Genomic DNA, 25,858 nt, shown 5'->3' with positions numbered 1-25,858 from the left:
TAAAGTCCTACATCTCTGGAATGTTTGTATCTTAAATAAATGTGAATAGAGTTTAAGAAAATAATCAGCCTGGTCAGGAGTCGAACCACGATCGCAAGCGCAGTGAAGTTACGGTTCCAACAGACCAGCGGAAGTAGTTGCAACCATGATCTCTCATCGCGGTTTCTCAAAAAGCCTACCTTCGGATCTCCGGAGTTGAAGTTGCTCACGTAATGATTGATGAGCTTAAAGACGAAGCCGCGGTCGATGTAGGTGAAGCACTCCTTAATGAAGACGGCCAGACTCAGGTTGGCGCTGTGCACTTCACTGTAGTTAGTCTGAAGGAATTGAACACAGTTAGAAAACACATTCTTACTAAAGTAGGATTCAATAATGTAAAGTTAAAATCCTCGTTAATCATGATCCGTTTGCCGAGTCTAAGTGAGGTGAAGAAGCGCTCACCTTCCACTTCTTGATGATGCAAGGAACAGTGGTGGTGACCAGGCTCTGCACGGAGTGTTGGAACGAGATGGGAAATCTTTCACTCCTGCTCTGTAGTATCCTGTCAAAGCATGGTTGCAAATATTAATCAAATAATTGTGAAAACAATGTATCAACTATAAATCTGAACACATTGATGCAGTTTTTGTACTTCCTTTGGTGGATTCTGGTGATGTAGCAAACCATAAGATATCACAACACTAAGAAGTCGTTTGATTTCTAGCTTTAAAATTCCAGAAAAATAAACATAAACAGTTTAAATACTTGCAAAAATGTTTCAAGTTTTCTGTTTTACTTTTCAGAATCCGTGTGGGCTCGAAACAGACTCTGGTTTCACAGCTAGGAAAACCATCACCTGTTTCTCGTGCAACGTTAGAGCCGCGACTGGTGAGTAACGCCATTATGAGACCATCAGACGATGGCTTCAGTTTTTTCAAACAGATAGTAACATAAATGTCTATTTGAAAAATGGTGGCACATTGCAAGCTAAATGTAACTGAGATGATACGCAGGAAAATTAACAGAAACTGGTGGTAGTTATTCCCATGGCAACAATAAACGTTCAACTTGAGATCAAAGTGGATGAAGTTAATCTTAGACGAATGGAATATAAAAAGTGACCAAAAGGCCGTAAAGCCGCCATCTACTTCTGTGTAGCGATGAGATGCTGCGCCATGCTCTTTACTATGATCTGTAGGAAGAAGGTAGAGTGCAGGAGAAGGTTGTTGGTGGTGAGGAAGTCAGCGGCGGATGGACGCAACATGCACGTCATGGCAGATGCAAGCTCTTCATGAATCGTTTTGCTCTTGTAGTCCGACCATGGGGCAGTGACAAAGATGAACTATAAATAAAGATGAAGTCAGATAAACAAACTACTTACGAAAGGAAGGTTTGGAAATCTTTCTCTTCCGTGAAGTGCAGACCATTATGGTTGGACGACAATTGCCGGGCTGTACACAAAACTCAGTAGATCCAATACGTGGGAAGTGCATATGAGTGAGCTAACTGAGACAATACCATGAAAGTAATTGTTGCTCTGCGCAAACCATGATCCTTGCATTACATTCTTCAAAGATCAGTAACAGTTCATCATTGCCTCAGACAAATCATTCTAACCTTGACATATTGTTGCAAAAGTTCCTCGTGGCCGTTCTTGAAGCAGATTGTAACGATCTGAACGAGCGCCTTCATGCAGGCTGACTGTGCATCGGCGCTGAAGCCATCCACAGTGAACAAATAGAGCAACTGCTTCAGAATAGTTGGAAGAAACTTCACAATCGCGCTGGGATCCGCCGCTGGGAGGCTCTGCAGAGCAACATAAAATAATTTAAATCATTTTCATTCGTTCATATATGAGCAGAAGAGGAGGCAAGGGTGGGTGAAGGCAATTTTGCAAAATTACGTCTCCATCTATAGTCTATACTCTATAGCATGGAGGTCGGAGTCAATCGCTTAAAACGTATCAATGATTAACGTACCACGGTTTCCAAGCAACTCGCTCGGGTATTCAAGCATACTTAACTCCAGTCATGGAATTTGTTCTATATCTGTTTGTCATCAGGCTACGTAAATGCAACGTTACTGAACCATCATCGAAGCGGCCAGGCAGTAGACCAAGTTCAACATCAAAGATTCTATCAAATTTCATCCAAAGATTCCATCACACACGAGCCTGCAGGGTGAACAGCTCCACCCAATGGCCATGTGAATAACAGCAAATACTTTGGTCACTTTGCTGGAGCGTTGCGTCATAATCTCATGCACTATTCATTTATATGAGATAGAAATAGCTGCTGTAATCAATACAAAAAGGACAAAAGGTCTTTGTAACAATATCAGTAAAAATTCAAGCTCGTCCACTCTTTGTTTCACTTTGGAAACAAAGTTACAAATCAATAGCACTGTTACATCTTTCGCTTAGGGTTTTCTCCACTCTTTTCTTGTTTGGATTTAAAAAGCAGAACACAGAACGGAAGCAAACACGGCACTTCCAGGAAAGTAATCAGTAGAAAATAAAATCACTAGCAAACGAGTTCGTTTAGTGCAATGGTTCTCAAACTTTTTCAGCACGGGGGCCAAATTCAAAACCTAAATTTTGTAAAGAACCGCAACAGAAAAATGCAATCTAGTTTCAAACCTGATGCTGGTCGTTACTTTTAATAAGTTTTCCAAAAAGAGGAGTAACATTGAAAGGCATGGTTCTCAAAAGTTGGTTAAAATGATGGTTTGTCAATCGGTTGTGATATTTGGATTTAATTTCAACCATTTTGCTGAAAAGTATGCAAAACTGCCAAAATTAAGTTGTTCCAGAGGAAGTTAACAGCTTTCCCAATCCGAGGATAAAAGATTGATTTGATCTTCAATCAATCAAGTGCTTCACACATGTAAGTTATGTTGAACCAAATACGCAGGCATTTCTCAGTGTATTGGCTATCAAGTTAGGATACTTTTCCTCTGGGACTCAACTCTAAAAGTGTAGTAGACGGCACATTTGAATGCTAGCATCAGCTTCACATCTGACAGTAAATCTATCAGCTCCAACTGACAATAATTGGGGCGGTGGGGGCTGCGTCTGTTGCCATATAAGATAGGTAGTAGTAGTAGTCCAGTTTTAATCCGGTGATGTCCCGGTTACCGAGGGTGGCCGGATTCACCTCCAAAAGCCGCAATCGCCTTCACTTCACACCCTGCCTCCATATCAATCTGATAGGTGTTGTAAATATTTTCATCAGGGGCAGGAAAGAATTGCTTTCGTTAATACGACTTTAAAATTCATCAATCATGTCGCTAATAAGCCTAGCGTACTTTCGAATGATCCGTTGACTTGGAGTTCTGGCTTAACCACCAAACGGCAGTTAGCACTGAGCATAAGCACGTCTCCATAGTCAGCATCAAGAACTACAAGAAATTGCTTGTGATGATTAAGCACATTTGCACGAATCCAATTCACTGTTGATGTTACGATTTTTATCACATTAGACATCTTCAGTGACTTAACACCGATATTTTTTTTTGGTGTAAAATGCAGTGATGCCATATCACAAGAATATTCTCTTCACGCCATCATCTTCCACAAAAACCTTGACTCTCCCGAACATGAAAGGACACTCATCTGCTGAAACTGAACACAGCCTTGAGTTGAACGAACTTCACAAAGCTTATCATATATCTCTTTTGTTGTGATGCAAATGGAACTCAAAATGGGAAATTGCTCGTAAATGTTGAATTCAGGCGTACACCCCTGATAAACATAGGTAATTGATCTGTATCTGTAGTGTGAAAAAACGTTATTGTAAGACATTTTCTTTACTAGCACGTACGTTACAGTATGTGGTAACCATGTATTTCAACCATTTTGGGCAGTTGGCAGTTCTTTTAGCGCAAATAATACTTTTGCTAGATCGATGAGGGTCGCGGTGGACAATCATTGGTTTAGTCGCTTACTTTTAGGTGGTTGATGTCAGCATCGGACGATGCTGTGGTGGAAAACCGATGACAGGCCTCGAAAAATTTGTGAAGATGTTGATCGTCGGTGTACACGCTTGACGTCAGACGTAACGTCGCTCGAAACAGGGGCTTTCCCCCGTCCACCCACTTGACTTCCAAGTTATGCTGCGGATGGAAAAGCATGTAAAATGTCATTAAGGAGGCAAGTTTAGAATAACAGAAGTTTTAAAGCGCTCCAAGCAAACAGGAAAGTTATTGAAATAAAACTGCATATCGTATAGATGATAAAAGCTCCAATACACGACAATACAGTTGGCTAGACAACAACATGGTTCTCCAGACGTGAAGCAGACAATCGGCTTATACCAGGTGCGCTTGTTCACTTAACAACCTTCTACGTACAGGACATCCTGTTGCTGCAGATCTGTCACTGGACAACTGACCACCGCCGACCTGCCGCAAAGTCATTTCACCACTAGACGCTAATCTCCTACTAATTCGATTAACGCTTCTTGTCATAGCATGCCCATGGCTTGTTTGACGAGCCTTGGGCATCTATTGATCTATTTTTTAGCAGTGACTCTACAACTCCAATGCCGGTTGATTGCTGATGTTTTTAATATTGTAATAGCGATGAAAAATATTTAATATTTATCAAAAATCTAACTCGCCTTTGGCAATAAAAATTATTGTATTAAATAATTTCATAGTGTTCGTTCCTTTTACTTCCAAACTAGAAAATGCATGATAATGTTGGGTACGGTAACAAATCGATGTAAAAAATGCGAACGTCATCGGCCAGTAACAAAGCTTTTGCACACCTGATAGCCTATAAAGTTGCGGTTGCAACTTACGTTCGTTTTCCTGTATTTTTGTCCCCCCAGAATAGCTTATGAAAGCTACGTAGAGGTATAACAAAAATTTCGGTTTACATCGTGCGAGTCAAATGTCGAATATAACCGTTGACGGAAACTTAAATCATGCAATTTTAGTGTACAGAAGAGAAAGGAAAATTTTTTGACCAATAAAACTAGCCTGAGCAACTAACACCAATGTTATTGTTAGTGTTACTGTACGTTTGATGACATATCGTATTTACTCAATGGTAAACCGTGCCTTACGTTTTTATTTCTCATGATTTGTGCATTTTTCATCAATAATACAATATTAAAAACATCAGCAATCAACCGGCATTGGAGTTAGAAGTTTCAAGTTTACTCTGTCGTTGTTTTCTAAAACAAGTGTCCAAGGTTCGAGGGCCAAAAAATCCACGGGCATGCTATGATAAGAAAGCGTTAATCAGATTAGCAACGAACTCCAGCCAAGTCATCTAGCGGTAAGATGTACCCTGTGGTGAGATGTCCTTGCGACAGGTAGTGATGGAACAACTTCCGGCTCCGGCATGGAGGTATGTGTGCCAACTGTGTATGGCTGTGGTCAAGTTCATGACCTTGAATAAATGTTATTTTATGTTTCATTGTGGTATTGTAGTAATGCAAGAATACACAATTGCATATGTTGGCTGCAACATTGGCCTTAGATGTACATTGTACACTACAGTCATGTAAGATTGAAAATGGCTTGAAGGAAGTCAATAAAAATCTTCAATATCTTAAAAACAATACTACATCAGGTGATAGAAAACACAGCCAAATTTGAAATCTACCCAAATGTTTACTCTTAAATGAACCCCTTTAAAGGAAAGTAAGCATTGCCAAAAAGATATTTCTTTAAGAGTGCCTAGTAATGGCTTCACTGCTTGATGAGAGTGGTGTACCAACCTGGGCCGTTGAGAGTATAATTTGGGCCCAGTATCAATGAGACTCTCAGGCCGCAATCTCAGACACTTCTGAGAAAAACGCACCATATCCAATAAATACGAGGTGGTTTTTTCAAGTTCCCGGCCCCTTGGAATGAGTACAGCTCTTAAAATCATCCCGGATCCAAAAATACATTCTGGACCACCCTGTCAACGCTACTGCCAACAATCGCTTAGTTAAAACATTGATTATTATATGATGTAGATATTAACAAATGCCAGAGTTGACATTCTCTGGTCGGAAGTTCCTGCCTCCGGCCGAAATCATGCCTCCAGTGCATCACTAGCGGCAGGTCGGCCGTGGTCAGTTGTCCAGCGACAGGTCGGGCGCAACAGGATGTCCTGATTTGTAACCTTCTCCATTAAGCTGTAGATACGTTATAAAGAAGCAGGCGTACAGCTTGGGCTGCTTGATTGTGCAATCAAGTTCGATTCCTACTTCCGACTGAAGTCCAACGTCCTGACGTCTTGGTATTTTATACGTTGAAAAGTATTTCAATTTGAAACAAAAGAGAGCTCCATATCAAAAGCTGTTTGACCAAGGTTCATGCAAGGCAGGCATGTTGTGATACAGAAAGTAACCGCGCAATCGAAAACAGAGAAACCACTGACATGTTAGGTCAGTGCATGATGTTCTTCGGGCTGGAGTCGCACACCAACGAAACCGCAAAAGTCACTGCCATTTTCAAACTAGGACAAGAAATCCATCAAGGAACTTTTGTACCAAGCAGCAGGTCGAAGAAGCCAGTTGACCAATACATATGCGTTGTGTCACCGTAGAACCAACGGTGCCAAATGATATATAACAAGTTGCAACAACACTCTAGTCTAGGAGATTCGGTTGCTACATCCGGTTACCTACCGAATGTTAAAAGAATTTCAAATAAAACTTGCTAGTTTCCAAAGCGCGCAATTGATAAATTCTTCGCGAAATACAAGTCAACATTTTCGTTGATTTAACGTCATCAGACCTCATAATAATGTCATACGTGGCTTTCAGAACATGGCTTTGAATGACATTTCAGTAGAGGACGCGTCAGAGGTATTGACCATGAGATGTTGTTTTCAAGTGAATGCTGGGCAGTGACAAAAGAGGTACTGGGAAGAATTAAACGAAATGACAACGCAATGATACGGTGGATCTGCAACATCAGACCGCAAGAGAACCAGTACATCAGCTCAGACACTCTACTCGCCAGGCTGGGCTTGCGAAAGATTGAAGATGACCTCCGATTCAACCGTCTCCGCTGGTTTGGACATGTTGAAAGGAGCAGCGGATGGATAAATCAATGCCGAGATGTGCCAGTAGCTAGTACAAAGAAGCCTGGACGTCCCAGGAAGACATGGAGTGACACCGTAAACGATGACAGGAAGCAGTGGCAGATGACCAACACTAGCCCCCTAGATCGTGATGAATGGAGACTGAGGATGTGCCTTGCCAGACCCCGTCCTACCCTGATTCTAGGAAATGAGACGTAAAACAGGAAGATGATGAGTGACATTGTTACAACGTAAACCACACATCTGCCTAAGCAGGACAGGTGCCAGAAGGGCGGCGGAAGATGTTCAGCTGAGTCAATGCGTGGTCGCACAGCAGTTACTGTGTCCAATTGTGTACGCAACAAACCAATTGTTTATTTTGCAAACTTAAATCTCCGTTTGCAAATTCGAAAACTCCTTGTTGACGTTGTTAAGTAAAAGTTGTCACAACTTTCGTAAACTCTCACTCATCACACAAGTCAACGACTTTCAACCATAACAAAGCGATCAACTGCTGTAAATATATTAATTCCATTAAAATATGCAAAGCAATTGCCACCAAGTCCATGTCAGTGACATGCGGCCATCCTGGCGACAACAACACTGCAGGAGTCAGCTGGTCACACAGTCACTACTCCCAATGCGCACAGACCATGCTGAACTAATTACGTCACGTTCATTGTAACAAAGACCTCCAGAATGTGGTCATTTGAAAACCAAACACAATCTGTGTGCACCTTTCGATGAGCAAAGAAAAATGCCATTGTACATTCTGTATTGTTGTAAATATGGTACTGCTATTTTGCATTCATCAAATGCTGGCATTTGCACAACAACCTAACCTCTTAGTGTTATTTATTAAGTAAGAATGATCTCGCTAGTAATAATCATAGTTGTTCAAATTTACAACTTTCGAGCATTGCAAACACACCTTTAACATTAAAGCGTGCCAGTCGTGAAGTTTACTGAGCCTTATCATTTTCAGGTGACTTTCACCTTAAACAATCTTGACTATTCACGTCTGAAACTTAAGATGTTTTGAAAGCGAAATGCGCTTTTTGTAAATGAAATTGAAGCCGGTACATTAATGCCGATATTATTTGCACTAAACCTAAGTCAGCACTGAAAACAAGTGAATGACGGAATGACAGTGGACGGCCATATAACATTAAAGTTTTACTAGATTCCAACGCCATAAGGTGAGCATACAAAGGTTTTCAAGAAAAACATAATCCTGATAAAGCTGCACCAAAATGGACCACATTCCTTTTATAGACAATTCCGAACCATGAAGACGAATCGTACATCACCATTGTCAATAAAGTCATTGTGCGCAAACAGAAGGTTGCCTGATGTCTGGAGACAAAGCAAATTATTCTACGCAGAGGGAGGTCGTACGCTCGAATCCAACACAATCGCTGCCCTCTACTGTGCAATCGTTAAAGTTCAAATGTACATCGCTTCACTTTGTATTTATTTTATCCTTGGAATCGGATTCGGTTTGAAAACAAATGAAATCAAGCACACGATACCTTACTGACCACCTAAGCCTAGCCGTGTGCTTCACCTGCATTTAACCTTTTTCAAAGATTGATCAGAATTAAATCATCTTTTTAAGCGCGGTTCACAGTTCATGCAGCTGCCGTCAGGCCAGAGTTCCTAGATTCTGAAGAGCAACATACTGTATAGCCAATATAGCCAACCAGTAGCTTACCTGAAATTTCTGATTTGTTTTCACGTTGAACTATCTGACAAATTTACGTCAGATTTTGGGGAGGGGAAAATAAGTATCTTTGCACATGTTAGTTAAGTCCGGCAACGAGGCGGCGAAAACGAAGCACCCAGAGGAGGGTCTCGGAGGCTTACCCCAGAAAAAAAAACAAAAAAACAACAACTTAAAATTGTACATTCTGAGAGTACTTTCAGCCTGAATCAATCGTAAAACTTTGTCAAATGATGCTGTAACAGAATGTGAAATTTTTATTTGAAGTCAATTCAATTAATATTTCAGGGGGGAGAGAGGCAATTCACCTTTTTTCCCACCCCCGACTACGCCCCTGGTTATCCCGAAAACCCGGCAAAAACTACAACACAAACCTTCCATTTTCATGATTGCAACCAGACAAGCCATGTGCTAAGACCTGCGACTGGCTGACTTGCAACAGACGAACTTGCTGGTTGCCAAGGATACAGATCTGGAAAAACCATAGAGTTGAAATATTTCAACTGTACTGTTTGCCGGTTGAGACGAGACAATCTGCCGGTAGCCCAACTTGACGCACGAGTAAAGCCTACTGTGATCTGACATACGGTTGCCGTTTGCCGCATCAAGGGTGAACAGCGTTAGCCTAGAGATGAGTCTTAGGCCCACTTGGCTAAATCTGCCACTTACTCTCCATTTTATTTAATAGAAATACAGCGTAACAATATGTCAACCATAACTAAGAATCTCAACACAACTGTAGGCCTACTACAATAATAGGGAACAACAATTGTATGTAGTACGACTGGCAAATGTTGAGCAATTTGTGTTTGATTCGTAGATCACGAAAATTTGAACTTTTTAAATATAAAACCAGTTGTATTTAGGTTTGGGATATTTTTTATTATTATTTGATATAAATTATACTGCTCTTCAGAATTTGGCAGCTCTGGCCGTGCGGCAACCGGTAGCTTCATCTACAGTGAATCCACCTTTATTGTTCGCATATTCATCAATTTATAGAGAAATAAAACAAAGTAACTTTAGCGGGTTTAACATGATGAATTACATACACAAATACACATGCTAAACCCGCTGAAGTTACTTTGTTTTATTTCTCTATGGCTCAACAAAGCAAACTCTCTATCAAAGCTTCATCAATTTATGATACAGAAAGTATATTTTACGAAAAAAAGTACCACATGCCACACTTTAATGAACACTTGTTAGATGATGGAATATTGCAGGAAAAGTAAAAAGTTCTGTTTCCATAAAATAACGTACTATTGTTCCTTAAAAGTTTCCTGTAAGCAAGATGGAGTCACACATCACGCAACTTCCATTTACTCAAATTAATGTTACCTTTGAGCGGTGATGATGCCTGGTTGATGATGATGACCGGTGAAAGCCATCTCGAAACAAAGAACGATTTTTGTTCGTTACAGGCCAATTTTTTTTTAAATATATAAAGTGAAATACAAGCGGAAATTGACATGAAAACTGGAAACTCCCTGTTGTGTTTCTAAACAGTTTGACGATGCAATTCATCTAACGTCAGCAATTGATTCAGAAAAATCCAAAGTTGTGTTGACGCGCTTCTTCAAACAATCAACGACTTCGATCATTCTGTATGCCAGGGGTGCCCAGGTTTTTTTTTGTTATTACCACATGTGTTTGGCGAGATTACATTTCTTTGAAAAAATAATCGTTTTCCCGCAGTGTTTGAAATTTTCTGTACTTACTTGCTAATTTTCGTTTCTTGGGTGCTGCCATTTCTGGTGACTCGCGGTAAAACTTTTTCTTCAATTAATTTTGTTCAGTAGCGGTCGCAGTAGCGAAGCACTGTCTCCATGGCTGGCTCCATCTAGTGTTAAAACTGAGAAGTGCAACAGAGCTGAGCTCAAGCTTCTTGTGCGGGCAATATTCAATTATGTTTTCAAAATTTTCCGCGGGCCAACAAAAACTAGATTGTGGGCCGTAGTTTGGACACCCCTGCTCTATGCTATGAACTGGCAATGGCACTATACGAAAGGACAATACAACACCAATGCAACATTTAAAGCGTGTTACTGCATGACGTGAACACTTACATCTGCAACTGTTGACACAAAACCGGAGTCGATTCTAAGAGGCCAGAATCTATCAGTTTTTAAACAAGCAGAAGACTAAATAAACCACAACTGTTGAAGCTATCCCCAGTTTTAGTTTATTTCTACATTATAAGCCAAACCACATAATTTTTTTTCTAACACAAGTTTATGTGTGATCAGCATCAAGCTGAAATTCCTACTGTTTTGTCAAGCGCAGCATCAATAAAGCGATAATCTTTGAAGTAGTTTATTTCGTTACATGACGTCTCAGGTTCCTCAGCCAACAAACAATCGATGACGTCACGTGTATTGTGCATGGTCAGCAAAAGCATTGTATGGTGAGACGGCCTTCCTTGTGACTGAAAACGTTACTGCGTTATAGGAAATATGATGAACAAACACTACGCCCGCCGTGAGTTGTAAAGATTAGTCAAGGGTAGAGATGTAAAAAAACGTTGTTTTTTTGTTTTTAAAAAAAAAGAGCTCGTTTTTTTGTTTTTCATCTTTTTTTTGTTTTTTATTCGTTTTTTTGTTTTTTATTCGTTTTTTTTTTTTACCTATTTTGACATTAAATGTCACAATATGCAGCAATTAGGGTAAACTTATTGCAATAGCGTCTCTTTCAACAAACAGTCAGGCACTTCCATAAAAGGAAACAGAAATTAACTCATCCACATTATGTCATGTATCAAATTGCATTAATTCAATGTTTGTCAGGTCTACTGCCACAAACATACCTGAGAATGAAGAAAGTGAAACAACGTAGGACTATGCAAAAAACATATGCTACTGCCAAGCACAAACACTTAGGAATTTCAGCACAACCATAGAACCATTTTTACTAGTTTAATGTTTTTCAAGAGCACTATAATGAAACTAAGTTGCAAATTGTTTGCAACTTTTCAAGAAAAATATGAAAAAAACAAAACGAACAAAAAAACGCGTGTGTTTTTGGCCCAATTTTTTTTTTTAAAAACACGTTTTTTTAAAACCTGGAACCGGAGGTAAGTGTGTATGGCTGTGGTCAAGTTCATGACCTTGGAATATGTTTTATTGTGGTATTGTAGTATTACGTAGTGATGCAAGAATTCACAATTGCATATGTTGGCTGCAACATTGGCCTTAGATGTACAGTCATGTAAAATTGGAAATGGGTTGAAGGAAGTCAATAGAAATCTTCAATACCTTACAAACAATACTACATCAGGTGGATAGAAAACACAGCCAAATTTGAAATCTACCCAATCGTTTAGGCTACTCTTAAATGAACCCCTTCAAAGGATCGTAAGCATTGCCAAAATGCAATTTTTTTAAGAGTGCCTGCTGCCTGATAATGGCTTCACTGCTTGATAAGAATGGCGAACCAACAACCAGAGCCATTGAGAGTATAATTTGGGCCCAGTATCAATGAGACTCTCAGGCCCCAAGTTTAGACACTACTAAGAAAAACGCACCATATCCAATAAATACGAGGTGGTTTTTTTCAAGTTCCCGGCCCCTTGGAATGGGTACAGCTCTTAAAATCATCCCGGATCCAAAAATACATTCTGGACCACCCTGTCAACGCTACTGCCAACAATCGCTTAGTTAAAACATTGATTATATTATGTAGATCAGTGGTTTTCAACCTTTTTGGTGGAACGGAAGCCAGTGAAACATTCCAAAAGCTCGAGGGACCCCTGTTCAATAATAATTTAATTGCCTAATGCAAAAAACATCGTTTGATTAATAAAACTAAATTAAAATACTCATTTTCAGATTTATTTATGTGTGAATAAAAATACAAACTGTAAAAAAATACAGTTATTCTCATAAAAAATTCAATGAGAAACTTGAGCCATATAATATAATAATAAAATAGACTTTCGGATTTGAATGTAAACTTGCGGAACCCCTAGACTTACTGGCGGAGCCTGAGGGTTCCGCGGAACCCTGGTTGAAAACCACTGATGTAGATATCAACAAAGGCCGGAAGCTCTGACCTCCGGCCGGAGTTGACATTCTCTGGCTCGCTGGAACATTATGATTCTGGTCAAAATCTTGCCTCTGGTGCATCGCTAAATAAAACTTCATAGATTAGTATTGCATAACAATCTGTAGCTCTGTAGTCTACACTCTACACACAGCTTAGCAAGATTAATGCGTCAATATAAGGGAAAACATCTGAGGGTGAAGACAAGACTCAGAATAAAATCTTACAGTTTAGCAGTGGTACTTTCCTCATTACAAGATGGTGATGGATTGAGCCAGTCTAGTGAGAATTAGCAGGCATGATGCTCTACCCACACCAACTGGTGCATGAAGTGTTATCAAAATAAAAAGTGAAAATAACAATTTGCTCCAGCGGTCAGATATAGTTGAGATGGCAGGAGAGACATAATTTAGACGAAACAGAATAAAATAAAAATAAAGTGGAAAACCACACAAAAGTACCTGAAAACTACACACATGAGGTGTTTGACCCCCCCATTCAATATTCCGATTCTTTCAGCCATGCGGCGACTTTCTTAGCTGGTAAGACAAAGAACTCGTAAATGTAAATTATCAAAAATAAAGGATTGCATTTTAAAGCAACAAAATCTTACTATTACGTTGATTGACAGTCGTGGTGTTTAAAATCAAAACATATCATTAACACTGAAAAAACCCGAGGACGTTACAAACATGCGTGAACAATGGAGGCGGCTGCTCACCGATCCACGGATGACCTTCGTCGCAATCTATGCGCGGCAGTCATCCATGAGCTCGGAAACAACTGGCACCGCTATCTTTGTTACAATTTCTGTCGCTTTTATGTTCAGTGACAATGCGAGCTGCACAAGTGGGACATTGAAACGCCCATTATAAGATTTCGTTTAATTGGAAATTCTTACTTTAAAATTTCAACTACAAAGTTATATGTGCTGGTTAAGTTGGCGCAGTGGCAAGTGATCCGATTGCAAGTAATTGATTTCGGACACACTACCGGGAAAACTCCTTACAAAGATCATGAATAAAAGGAAAAATAGGTAAAAGAAACAAAGGCAGATCAGAAATGATTTGGACGACAAACATCTCTATAAGAGCAAAATTAAATTATGAAAGTGCGGTAAGAAAAGCTCACGATCGTGAACAATGGCGCATTGCATCCAACCCTCAATTCGATGAAGGAACATAATGATGATGGCAAGTGGCAACTGAACAAATGGAGGTTAGTAGCCAACTCTAGCTACTGAACGATTGAATAGTTGCGCAAATTCTAACCAGCCATTCATCAGTTTCACCTAATGCAGTTATTATCTTCTGCGTGGTAGGTGAGCAACAAAATGTGCAAAGAGGTTGAACTAAACTGTGACGTTTGGCTTCAGTCACCGCAGCTCGCGAGACAAACCAAATTAGTCTCGCGCTTGCCTCCAGATGATTTCACTGTACTTTGTAAGTGGTTTTCGTTGGAGTAACGCATAGACCCAGCTAAAAAGAGTTGGTTGTTTCAGTATTTGGACGTAACTGCAAAATATAGAATTTGTAATGGCCACTGGTTTTTGGTATGAAGATTGAAGGCTATGCAGAGGAAGTAATGCCTGAACTAAACAGTAGTGCAAAAAGAATACCAGGCAGCGCGCACAGAACAATGGACGACGCTTCAAGAAATGTTCCGCGCCTCCGTCACAGTCAAGTGCAACTCGTCTATCACTTTTACGACGTCACAAGGACTGAGCGAGGCAAACAATGCGAATAATAGATCCGTCACTTTGGCATGCTGAAATCTCTCGTGGCTTATTTTCAAATCAATTGAATCAACTTTAAAGCGACACAAACGCCTTGATCTGTCACGTAATAAAAGCGAGGGTAGCGCGCGGTATGAAGTGGTGACGAAGAAATTGTAATGGAAGAGCAAGCTAAAAGGTCAGAGATAAGTGGCAGTCCTCCTATCGCTTGATGGGAGTTTCAACATCAAAATATATCATATTGACATTAAAGTTGGGCTTGTTGACAATCAATATGTATTTGAAGCGATATTTACTGCAGAAGGTTCGTCTAGTTTTGTGAGAAATTTCGATTTATGAAATACCTATGATAAGCGATCGGAATTGTAAGATAAGTGGCACTGTAGGATTGATGGTTTGCTGAGCAACTTACAACAATCAAAATAGTGAAATGTGCGTTTTAACAAAAATATTATATCATATATGGCCTATTTACTTATCGCAATTGGAGAAAAAATAAAATACCTGTAACATGTACCACGCCATGTACCTGTAACCCTACATACCCATGACAAGTTGCTTGGGTAATTAGACACATGTATAAAGCAATAAACGAAATATAAGTATTGCAGGTTTAATGTTTAGGCCAGCAAAAGTCATTAAAGTTCAACAATGCACGGAAATGCTTGACGTCTGAAGTCTTAATGGCTGCTAGGACAATGCGCGCTCAAACGGAGCACGCAAACAAGGTAAAGCGACTGACAAGCGAGAGGTTGTTAAACATGCAAGAAACATTATGACGAAGGGTGCCGCTTTGTCAACAAACCATATTTGACTTTTTGTTTGAAGGGCGAGTTAAAGATCCCGATCGAAAGAAATCAAATTCACGTCGGCAAACAATTCCACTTTACATCCTGACCAGGCAGACTGTGCTACAGTGAACCACGTTGGCGAAATAAATTAAATATTTTATGGCGAACTGTTACGAGTATCAGACACCCGAAGGCGCTGGCAAGATTTGTTTAGAAACTTCACGCCAATAACCAGCTTCACGACCATAAGGGAAACTGGTCGTTTACTTAAGCTTTTCATGGAACCATTGCTTAAACGAGCAAAAGGCACCACATTGAGTGAATGAAACGTAGCAACACAGTAATGGGCATTCAAAAATCTCACAGGTAGATGTTACATTATGTCTAATTGTCGTTACAGCCAGTAAGAAGTAGATGCTAATATTAACAGCTAACTAGAACTTGACAGTGACAGCCAAGATTGAAAGTTAAAGCAAAACATATGTTAACTGCGTGCTATGTCGGAAAGATGGTTTGGACGATTCACACCAATAGAACACGTCAGTAGTTCAGGACATAGAACAGTTTCGTTTTGAAATATTTTGATGTTTTGACTAATGTGAATTATGGAATCACAGTCGTGGTAGTAAAGGAACTGAAACACTGAAGTGAAAAATTTGATTTTACTGTGTTGTTGTGCGCAGCAATGGTGTAATTATTGTGCAGTTGATAGGATATGTTCAATAATACTACACTACAAAGAAGATTGCATAAAAAGTTAGAAAACAAGAAATAATATACTAGCCATATCAGACCTCATATTGGCAATTGATGGATAAAAGTGTAGGAGTAAGATTGAACAAAATTTACATTTCAAAATCTTTGATTAACTGCCCATGCGACACAAAGTACTCGAACATTCCTTCCAACAATGGCGACAGCATAATTGTAGCACGCCGAGATGCCAACGAAGCATCGCGGTAAACGAGCTCAGCGCAGACCGAAGAACAAGCTAACGCGCTTGAAAACTTGCCCGTAGTACAAAAGTGGGTATCCAGCAATATCAAGTGTGGGGGGGTGGTCATATGCCTCCCTCCCAAAAAAAGAGACGCGAGTGACAAACACAACCGGGTCTTTACGGGCCAATCGTATTAAAGAACCTAACCGATGGCAAAGGAGAGCTGGAGCATGGTTTGCTATGTTTAATGTATGGTAATTGGTAGCGCATTTTGTTCCTTCTTTTCTTTGATATGCAGAAGGCGCCTTTACGGTGGCAAATGCTTTATCAATACATGATGCAAGTTTTCGAACCTGGCTGGTTTACTTGTTATATTCTGTTAATGTTTTTATTTATATATTTCACATTCGGCAACAAATTTAAGAGGCAGAGGAAGAAATTTAATTATATAGCAAGTCAAAATTAGTATAGTTTTTGAAACAAATTTTACATGCCAACAGTGAAGAGGTATGTCATGTGTTCAAAGTTTGCACCTTTGCAAGGAGACATGAGACAGGGGGTTAAGCAAACTCAGAAAGTATTCAAGTATTCGAAACTTTAATCTTTACAGGTACGTACATAGCACAACTATACAAAAGGCATCTCAACAACAAGTTTACAAATTGAAGATACATTTAAAGCCAATCAATTAAACACAGTCGCTTTTATTTGTACTGTATAACTGACTGGTTCACTAAATCAGCTCACTTCATTAGAAAATGTTTATTAGAATTAAACAAAAAAAGCAACCACAAGACGAAAATTATTCCTAACGGCGTCTACATTTGCTTGCGCTTTACGTCAAAAATTAAGTATTTGCATGAACTTCGTCCAGTCAACACATTTATTATTTGAAGTAACTGAGGCTACGCCTGACTGCAGCACTGCCCTAAACTTGGGGAGAACGTAAATGCTTTCCTGTGGGCCATGTGACGTCTTTCAACTAATTGTCGTTTTACTTGAAAAGTGATGAAAATTGATGAAATAAATGCTTTTCCGAAACTTTTTTACGTAATTAGCTTTGTTTGTGCTTGCAAAATACTTTTCCTTTTCGCTACCATGAGACAATAAAAGTATTTGGAATACCATCGTACACGTTGCCATGACCATATTTTAAGATGCACCATGCACTCACTAGCAATAAAAAACCTTTCGAGTCAGATTACATGAAATTTTAGTTGCTTTCATTGTATCGCGCGGTAACAGGTGCGCGTAGTAAGATATTGGTGAAAGGTTAGCGCAGTGCCAGATAGAAATTATGAACGGCGCTCATAGATGCCGCCAATCGCAAAAAAGCAAAAGTGTAGGGCATGTAACACAGTATTGGTGGCAATGGCGAAAGCATGGATAGTGGTATACGTTAGGTAAGATCAAATTCTGGTGACATATTGCACTATAAATAATGCCGTGTATCTTATGAGTAGAAATTAAAGCCACTTAACATTAAACTAACATTAAAGCGTGCCTGTAAAAACTTGAGTAGATAAACTACTTTATATTACTTTTTAAATCAAGAGCGTGCAGACAGCCAGACATGCAAGCAATCCTGCAATCGCTGAAGACGCGTGAAGCAGGAATGTTTGATTTTACCAAGTTTGTTCAAAGGGATTTTGATAAGTGGTGAAGGCGGCGACAGGTTGAGAAAACCTATGGTGTTTAGTGATTGTTGTTAGAAACGTCACAGCTTAGCTTTTGTCATAATTCGTCATTAGGGTGGTCTCAAGATCAATGCTTTTTTGCAAACACACTTGATACTACTGTATATTCTAGGATTAAATTTTTTTTAATTTAACCATAAAATTTTGTAATCATTTCTTTGCTGAGCGCCAGGCAGGATTAAGATTTAGTACAACTTTATAAAATCACTGGCATAACCCGAATGGGTATCGAACCTATATCTATCCATTCAGAGACGAACACAAGCCATCAACTAGGACGCAAACTGATATCTGGATGATGTTAACCAGATACAGCTCGCCAACATCTGTATCAAACTCGAAACAATTCTACCATAAACCAACAACAGTTGAACAAATCCGTAAAGTGAGTGATAAGCTTTATCGGCAGGCAATAATGGCCTTAGATATAGCATTATACTGTAGTAAGACTTATGATATGTGACAGACTTTACCACTTATGATATAAAAAAAACTTGTGCTTCAGGTTTTAGTAGTGTTGCTATACAAAATGGTTGCTTTGTTAACGCTGTTTGTGCTAATACCAGTGATCCAAGGGACAAATACAAGGCAGCAAAGAGCATCACATCATCGTCACATCCAACATACTCCTGCAAGAAGAGATGCAGAGAACCAACTTAGCATTGTTGAAGCACAGCAATCCATTGAAGAGGAAGATAGAACTGTGAACGTTGTAGCAGACGGACACTTGGGAGGAAGAACAACAATTGAAGAGGATATAGCAATGGAGTGTGAAGGAAACTGTACATCCACAGAGGTGTGTGATGAGTTATCTGCATCAACACGTTCATCTCATTGCAATTTTGGTTGTTGTCGAGCCTGTTGTGATAGTGCTGGAACACAAACTGAGCTGTCTTTGATGTTGAAAACCATCAACCGTATGCAGCAAGGTCCACCTGGGTTGCAAGGCCCACCTGGATTACAGGGGCCAGCTGGCTTTTCAGGTATTCCCGGGACTCCCGGAAGAGCAGGTCATCCAGGGATCCAAGGACCTCCGGGTATTCAAGGAATAATCGGTGTTCCCGGAATTGGTATCAAAGGAGAATGCGGTCCTCGAGGCATCAAGGGAGAGCCAGGTGTTCCAGGAATTGGAAATCCTGGGCCTATGGGTCCACCTGGACCCCCAGGCACATTCAACTTTGAAGAGCTGAGTAAATTCCCTGGACTGTCTGGAATTAAAGGAGATAAGGGGATGATGGGTCAACCGGGAATGAATGGAGAAAAGGGAGGGCGAGGTGAAAAAGGTTCGTATGGAGAAATGGGACCTCCTGGACCACCAAAACTTTCATCTAGTGATGTTGAAACAATAAAAGTTGTGCGACAAACAACTGGACCAATAGGAGCAAAAGGTGAGCCAGGCAAGTCAATTGTTGGTCCACCTGGTCCCCCGGGAAAAAACGGACGTGATGGAGTTCCTGGAAGAAACATCATCGGAGCACCCGGAATCCCGGGATTGAAGGGAGAAAAGGGAGATAGTAATGGACAACCGGGTGTTCCTGATCAGTCGATGATGAGGTTAAAGGGGGATCAAGGAAAAAGAGGAATGCCGGGAATGAAAGGAGAAAGAGGTCCTCCGGGACCACCTGGACCAGCAGTCATCCCTTCAAGGCAACCGAATGGTGAGGGCATTTTAGGAAAACCGTTGCTAACACAACACGGTTACGGTCCACCAGGACAACGAGGGCCAACTGGTTCAATGGGGCCTCCTGGTCCAAGAGGAGAACGTGGCTTGATGGGGCCTTTAGGCCGACCTGGACCACCCGGGCCAATACTAAAAGGAGAAAAGGGTGAAAAGGGCTCTTTGCAAGGAGAGAAGGGTGAGCCTGGGCCTCCTGGACGTCCAGGAAGAGGGAGATTACTCGGGCAAAGTGGAGGAAGTAAAATAGATATAGCAAGATATTGTCGGCAGGAAAAAGTAGCATTCATGGCTGGATTATCTCACAACGTCCAAGGTATCAACCAAGGCTTAGTATTCGATTATGTCATCACCAACGAGGCAGGAGCATACAGATCCTCCAGCGGGTGCTTTATCGCACCTGCAGCAGGACTCTATTCCTTTCATGTTCACGTGTTGCGTTGTCGTAGCAGCGGATCTCTCTACATCCACCTAATGAAGAACAATCAAATCATCAGCTCCGGTACGAACCAAGACAATCGATTCGAAACGACGTCGACCAGCGCGGCTTTGATATTGCGTCGTGGTGACGTCATGTGGGTGCGATTACGATGCGGCACCGCATACGGTCACAGCCCGGCGCACTACACCTCATTCTCGGGTTTCGCGGTGCATCTAGACGAGCCTGTGAATACGGAAGCAGGGTTTGCCCAGGCTCGCCGCCACTCATCGGGGGTGAGTTATTCCTTGTATCGAAAACCATCATCAAACACTCTTCCAGAAGAAGCAGCATCCCGCGCGCGCTCCCTTCCCGGCGCAGATTAACTTCACAACAAATGTAATAAATGAAACCGCCCAGAAGGTCGTGTTATAACTCGCAAGTTTTTGGCACTTACAAAGTAACTTGGGAGTTAAAACTGTAAGTCAGCAAATACTTCGCTCACTGCCTCGCCGTGTCTTCAACATCTCTACGTGAAGTGATAGATTTGGGTGATGAACTTTGTGTTGAATTTTAAAATCAATCTTTCATGGCTTCAAGAATCCCATCCCTTCCACATACCAACCACTCCAGCATGCCAGGGAAGAAGACTGAAGCTTTTAAAAGCAAGAGATTTAGTTGCGTTATCCAAGACCATGATTACTTGTATCAAAGACATGAGTATGAACCAGCCTACACATTGCTGGAAACTAAAAGCCCGGTGACGACTTTACCTCAGTGAGATGAAACTTGCATTGCTCCCACGACCTACAGTGTAGAACGCAAAAGATACGCATGATTTAGTAAAAAAATCTGCTTCAAATGTTATTTTACTACTTTGAAAAAGTGCACTCGTAGTGCGGTAAATTTTAACAATTTCCAAATTTTTCGTCAAGTTGACATCAAACGACATTGTCGTGAAAGCTAACTTAAAACTGGGCCACTTTCAAGTTTGATACTTAACATGTTCTTAAAATTCCCCGAAAGATCAACTTGTGTTTAGTTCATGTAGTTAGCTTCGATTGTTATGTTTGTAATGCCACCATATCCAGCCTCATGTTATTTAGTTGCGCTTCAGTTTTTGTTAACACCGCACGATCATTAATGGAGACGATAGCAATTCATTTCCAAAACGGTTGATAATGCACGATTACTAATAATTGTAAGTTTTCATTTTCTGACGATGTTCAGCACTGCGCCAACATAGTCCAAATCGAACCAAGAATACCTCTCGCTAATGATAAATTGTCCAAAGCGTATTCCACTTACACTAGTTTTAACAAATGTAAGCTTGTTGCTGTATTTTGAATTCTCTGCTGTCGCCTTTACTGCTTTTGGAAGTTCATCGCCATCTAGCAGTCAGTAACTAACACATGTAATATTGCTTCTATTTTTCTTTTCGTATTTTTACGCGCAAAGTTTGATACGCCATGAACTTTATTGTTATCAAACTTGAAACATTTCTACCAATGTGAGAAACACATGAAACAGCTTAGGGACCAATTACGAAACTCAAGGGTGTCCAAACTTTTCCCAGGTGAGCCAGATTTGGTAACGCGGAAGTGCCGGCGGGCCGCGAAATTTTTTTCCCACGAACTTTTGTTACTTCGCATAGAGTTTGTATTAATACCGTGTGAATGCAAACAGTTTAACAGTTTTCGTTGGCGTATTTGGTTCAGTGGTTTCGTCTTCTGCCTTATATTCATGGGGAGATCGGTTCGACGCACATCCATGTCAATTTTTTTCTTTAAATTAACTCTTGCGGTGCACAGAAGCTTCACAAAAAAATAGGGTTAGGGTTAATTAATGGGTTAGGGTTAATTCTTCATTAATTCGGAAAATCTTACTTTTACAGTGACCAGAATCAATTTCTTTTCTCAACTTTTTAAAACTTGACTAGACTAGGTGTGTCTCCACTCTCCAGGCTACGTATTTTTTCAAGTTCAATGTTTAGATTTGGACCCGGAGGACGAAAATCGGCTACTGACTTTAAAAACCGCGCGAAAATGAATCGGTAAAAACAGTTACGCGTGGTAACCAGTAATGGCTACACTTACAGAAATATGCAAATGAGACAAAGCTTTCGTGGAAAAAAAATTCGTCGGCGGCCAACCGCTTCTGACAATCTTGGTTTGCGTAAAGCAGGAGTTCCCAACCTGGGGGCCATGAGCCTTTTTCAAGGGGGCCATAGAAAAATTTGAAAAATGATAATTTTTTTAATTTCTTTGACATACCAGATCAAGCTGCTACACTTGTAAAAGATCGTTTGCATTGTCCTGTTACTAATATTCCAGACACAAACGATGGTGCGCAAAGCGAACTCTTGAAGCTGCAAGAAGAGACGGCAACCCGATTGAGCGTTGAGAAAGATAGTTTGACCACATTTTGGGCAAAACTAAGCAAATCGTACTCTAAGCTTAATGAAATTGTCATGTCATTGCTGTTGCCTTTCCCATCAACATACCGTTGTGAATGTTAATTTTCAACAATGTTACTTCTAAAGACAAAGCAACGCAGTGTCTTGGATACTCAATACGACATGCGGCTTGTTCTTTCCACCACCAAACCAGCAATTAAGACATTGTCAGAGCAAAAAAAAGTTCAACCATCATCATATTAACTGAATAAGTGAATATGATAATAACTAATTAATGTACCATATCATGTTTATTGTGTGTTGTATTTATATCATTTTATCATTCTAACTACCAATTACTGTATAAACAAGTTTTTTAATTAAAATGACGTTTCTTAATATTTTCAAAAGGTTGAAAAAAATAGGGGCCCATTGATTTTTCAAAATTTTCAAAGGGGGCCACGGTGTAAAAAAGGTTGGGAACACCCGGCGTAAAGAAAGATGCATAATACAGCAATATTTTGTTATTTAATGTCGTTTTCATATTATAAAGCAATATGCTGGTTTAAGTTTTGTTGTATCCCTATCACGGGATATGATAAGTTAGGCTGTATATTGTGTATAAGTTATCTGCGTTTCCATCAAAAATTAACACATTCAGAAACTTTGTAAAACACAGCAGTGTTGATGTGAAGGATGAAACTGACGTCTTGGTTTCTCTACAGTCTACTCAGATCAAGTCTAGTTTGAAGTTAGTGATAGACAAGTGTAACACATCACAAAGGCAGGAGTCGCTCAGCTTTGATCTCAAGCGGTTGTTGCTCAAGTTCATGCCGGAGAACGTATACGCAGTTGCGCACACAGTTCCCTCGAACTTCCAATCAGGAGTCCTATCGAACGTCGAACCAGAGCTCTCACTACCCGGCTATACAGCCGCCCCGGGCTCACACAAATATGTTAAACCGAACAAGCTCATCATGTTCTTTGCAATCTTTCGTATTTCTGAAAATTATTTTTATCCAACTGCTGGTAAAAAGACACAAAAGATGTTGCTGTCAGCTTCGCAGAGAAGCTCAGTTAGATGCAGGAAAACTGGAGCCTCATTAGGGTTCCAGCAGAAAGAAGTGAATAGCAATAAGTTTTTTACATTTGCGGCAAAAACTCGAAAGCGGTTGTTGAATTTGCTAGCAAGAAAATGAAAGAATACTCGACTGTATCACTCTTTAGGCAATGTTAGTTGATTTCGCAAATGACGCAACAATGATTCTAAGTTTTTCGCCTGGCTATAGTCTGTGAGAAAATACTGTCTTCATTAACTTTGTAAAAAAATGCAAGTTGAACTTGTATGATGTCTGTGTCTCTACGGGCCAAAAATAACACATTGTGCAACAAGAGGCGCGTGCTATACGAACACATCTTGCGGGCCGGATTTGGTCCTCGGGACGGCCTTGGACACGCCTGCTCTCACAGAAAATTTATAAATTAAATTCTTACTAAACCACTTTTATCTTCGCAGTCGAGTACAGCGAAAAACACCGTGTTTCGCCTATGAGACTGGGTTGGTGAGTATCGCACCACTAAATACCCATGCCACAGAGTTCTGGATTGCTGCTTTTTTGCCAGACAAACGATATTCACGTGAAAAGCTCTTCAACCACGTGAGATCCTCTTCAACCACTATACTAGCATGCTTAGATTTATGCAGACTCAACGATAAGATTTCAATCATTCAGTTGCTCTTATATGATTGAAAGAAACAAAAACGAAACGCAGTGGCGCATAAGCTTGGTCAGGCTGACAACAAACGCCTGCTTTCGCTGACACCAAACCAGGTTCAGAAACAGCATCTGACGTCACCTATGCTGGTTCATAACAATCACTATGCTTCAAACTATGGCGGCCTATATACACATGCCATGCCAACGTGCAAACTTTAAATTTGACTGGAGGCCGATTTGCTCAATAGTTCAGTCAAAATCGTTGGTACAAATTGATAGCTTGATGAGTCTGGGCTACTTTAACTTACAAATAGTGAACAAGATTTTAGCACTTAAAATCCAAAGAGCATCTGGCAACACTGATAACAGGGAAAAACTATTCATTCATTTTTTAAGTGAAACCAGGAATTTCGCAGGGACTTAAGATTCAGTGTCGCAAATTTAGACTCTTGAAACTATCATTTCAAAAAGATATTAAGTTACATTTAACTCAGAGCAAAATCAAGCTTATATCCAGTCATTAATATCGGTTCGAGCGTTGGCAAGGCCTGCGTATGTTAATCGCAAAGCGTCAAACAATTAGCAGTAGGTTCATCAAAAGCACAACTTCAACTTGCCATACAAAAGCGCAATTGTCTGATTCTGACAAGAACCTACCAATAGCTTTGCTAAATAACGTTTTACTGACCGAAGGTAAACGACAAATGTGTATGACAAGGCAGTCACAGATTTTAGGGTAGTAGAAAAGAGAAAGCAGCTTGGCTATGTGCTTCTCAAAAAGCAGATGCGAGTGCAATTCAAGGAATAATTACTTGTTACTCAACTGCATTAAGCAGCTACGTACGTCAATCAACCTATCGCGGTGGTAAGATGCGAAAGCTGTTTTGTATTTAAACGAACATGAAGGATAATAAACAGAACTTCACAATCGACTGATTGAAACAATTCCGTTGTCATAAAATCAGAATATTGCTTCCATTTCCGAACTTTCTCATGCACAACTGAACAAAAGATTCAACGATCACAATGCTATGCGGGCTCGTTTCACACGCCAACCTCCAGGTTGTGTGAAAACACGTACCAATAAAAGTTGTAGATACAACGTTACATTAGAGCAGTGGTTCTCAACCGGGGGTTCGCAGACCCCAAGGGGTTCGTGAAGCGATTTCAGGGGGTCCGCGAAAGTTTCCGAGTTTTCAGCATTATTGATAAATTACGAAATTTAAAAATTGTTTGTGCTTTGTTTAATGTTTATGTATTAACCTACAGTGATTCACAAAGTGTAAGTCGCAATGCACTGGTGCATCGTTTGAAATTTCAAAGGACATGGCACAAAGGTTTGGTTTTTTAACTAAAAATATAAGGCTATGTTAAACTTGATTCTTTTGATACAGCAGGTTGTTGACCAATGATTAACTTAGAAATGCAAACGTCAGTCAATTATAACGAACTAATATTGATTACAAAAGAAAACTTCTTTGTAACGGTCGCAAGTCTTCTATTAACTTTAGATAAAATTTGTAGAAAAACATCAAATGAGCATATAATTGACTGATGTTTGATCCTGTGTGTCAACCTATAGCTCATAAGTCATAACATAATTTCGTCAATCTCATCAATTACGTTGCGATTAGAGCAAATTCTTCTAAGTGTGTTGCTTCGAAACTTATGTAAGCCTAACATTATGTAACATAATATGATTCTATAAGAAGACGCGATATA

General features: G+C 40.1%; 2 protein-coding genes across 2 annotated transcripts in view; one reads left to right on the top strand and one right to left on the bottom strand.

The window, feature by feature from the left end:
• LOC145767603 (dedicator of cytokinesis protein 9-like) overlaps positions 1-25,858 on the bottom strand; it is a 111,938-nt gene that overhangs the window by 36,804 nt on the left and 49,276 nt on the right. The window contains exons 20-24 of the mRNA XM_082579456.1: positions 3,925-4,092; positions 1,597-1,785; positions 1,128-1,321; positions 442-541; positions 180-317 (exon numbers count right to left, since the gene is read on the bottom strand). Coding sequence (XP_082435582.1) covers positions 180-317; positions 442-541; positions 1,128-1,321; positions 1,597-1,785; positions 3,925-4,092 — 789 coding nt within the window. The remainder of the gene's footprint in view (positions 1-179; positions 318-441; positions 542-1,127; positions 1,322-1,596; positions 1,786-3,924; positions 4,093-25,858) is intronic.
• Positions 18,440-23,081, top strand: LOC145767605 (uncharacterized). Its single transcript, XM_082579457.1, has one exon. The coding sequence runs from the start codon at positions 18,460-18,462 to the stop codon at positions 20,407-20,409; it is 1,950 nt and encodes a 649-aa protein (XP_082435583.1). The 5' UTR covers positions 18,440-18,459; the 3' UTR covers positions 20,410-23,081.

This window comes from Aplidium turbinatum, chromosome 3 (genome assembly GCF_918807975.1).
Source record: "Aplidium turbinatum chromosome 3, kaAplTurb1.1, whole genome shotgun sequence".
Classification (NCBI taxonomy): Eukaryota; Metazoa; Chordata; class Ascidiacea; order Aplousobranchia; family Polyclinidae; genus Aplidium; species Aplidium turbinatum.
This window is presented reverse-complemented; position numbering and strand designations above follow the sequence as displayed.

What these genes read in the sequence shown, in the direction of transcription:
- LOC145767605 (XM_082579457.1), top strand. Translation starts at nt 18,460, where the DNA reads ATGGTTGCTTTGTTAACGCTGTTTGTGCTAATACCAGTGATCCAAGGG.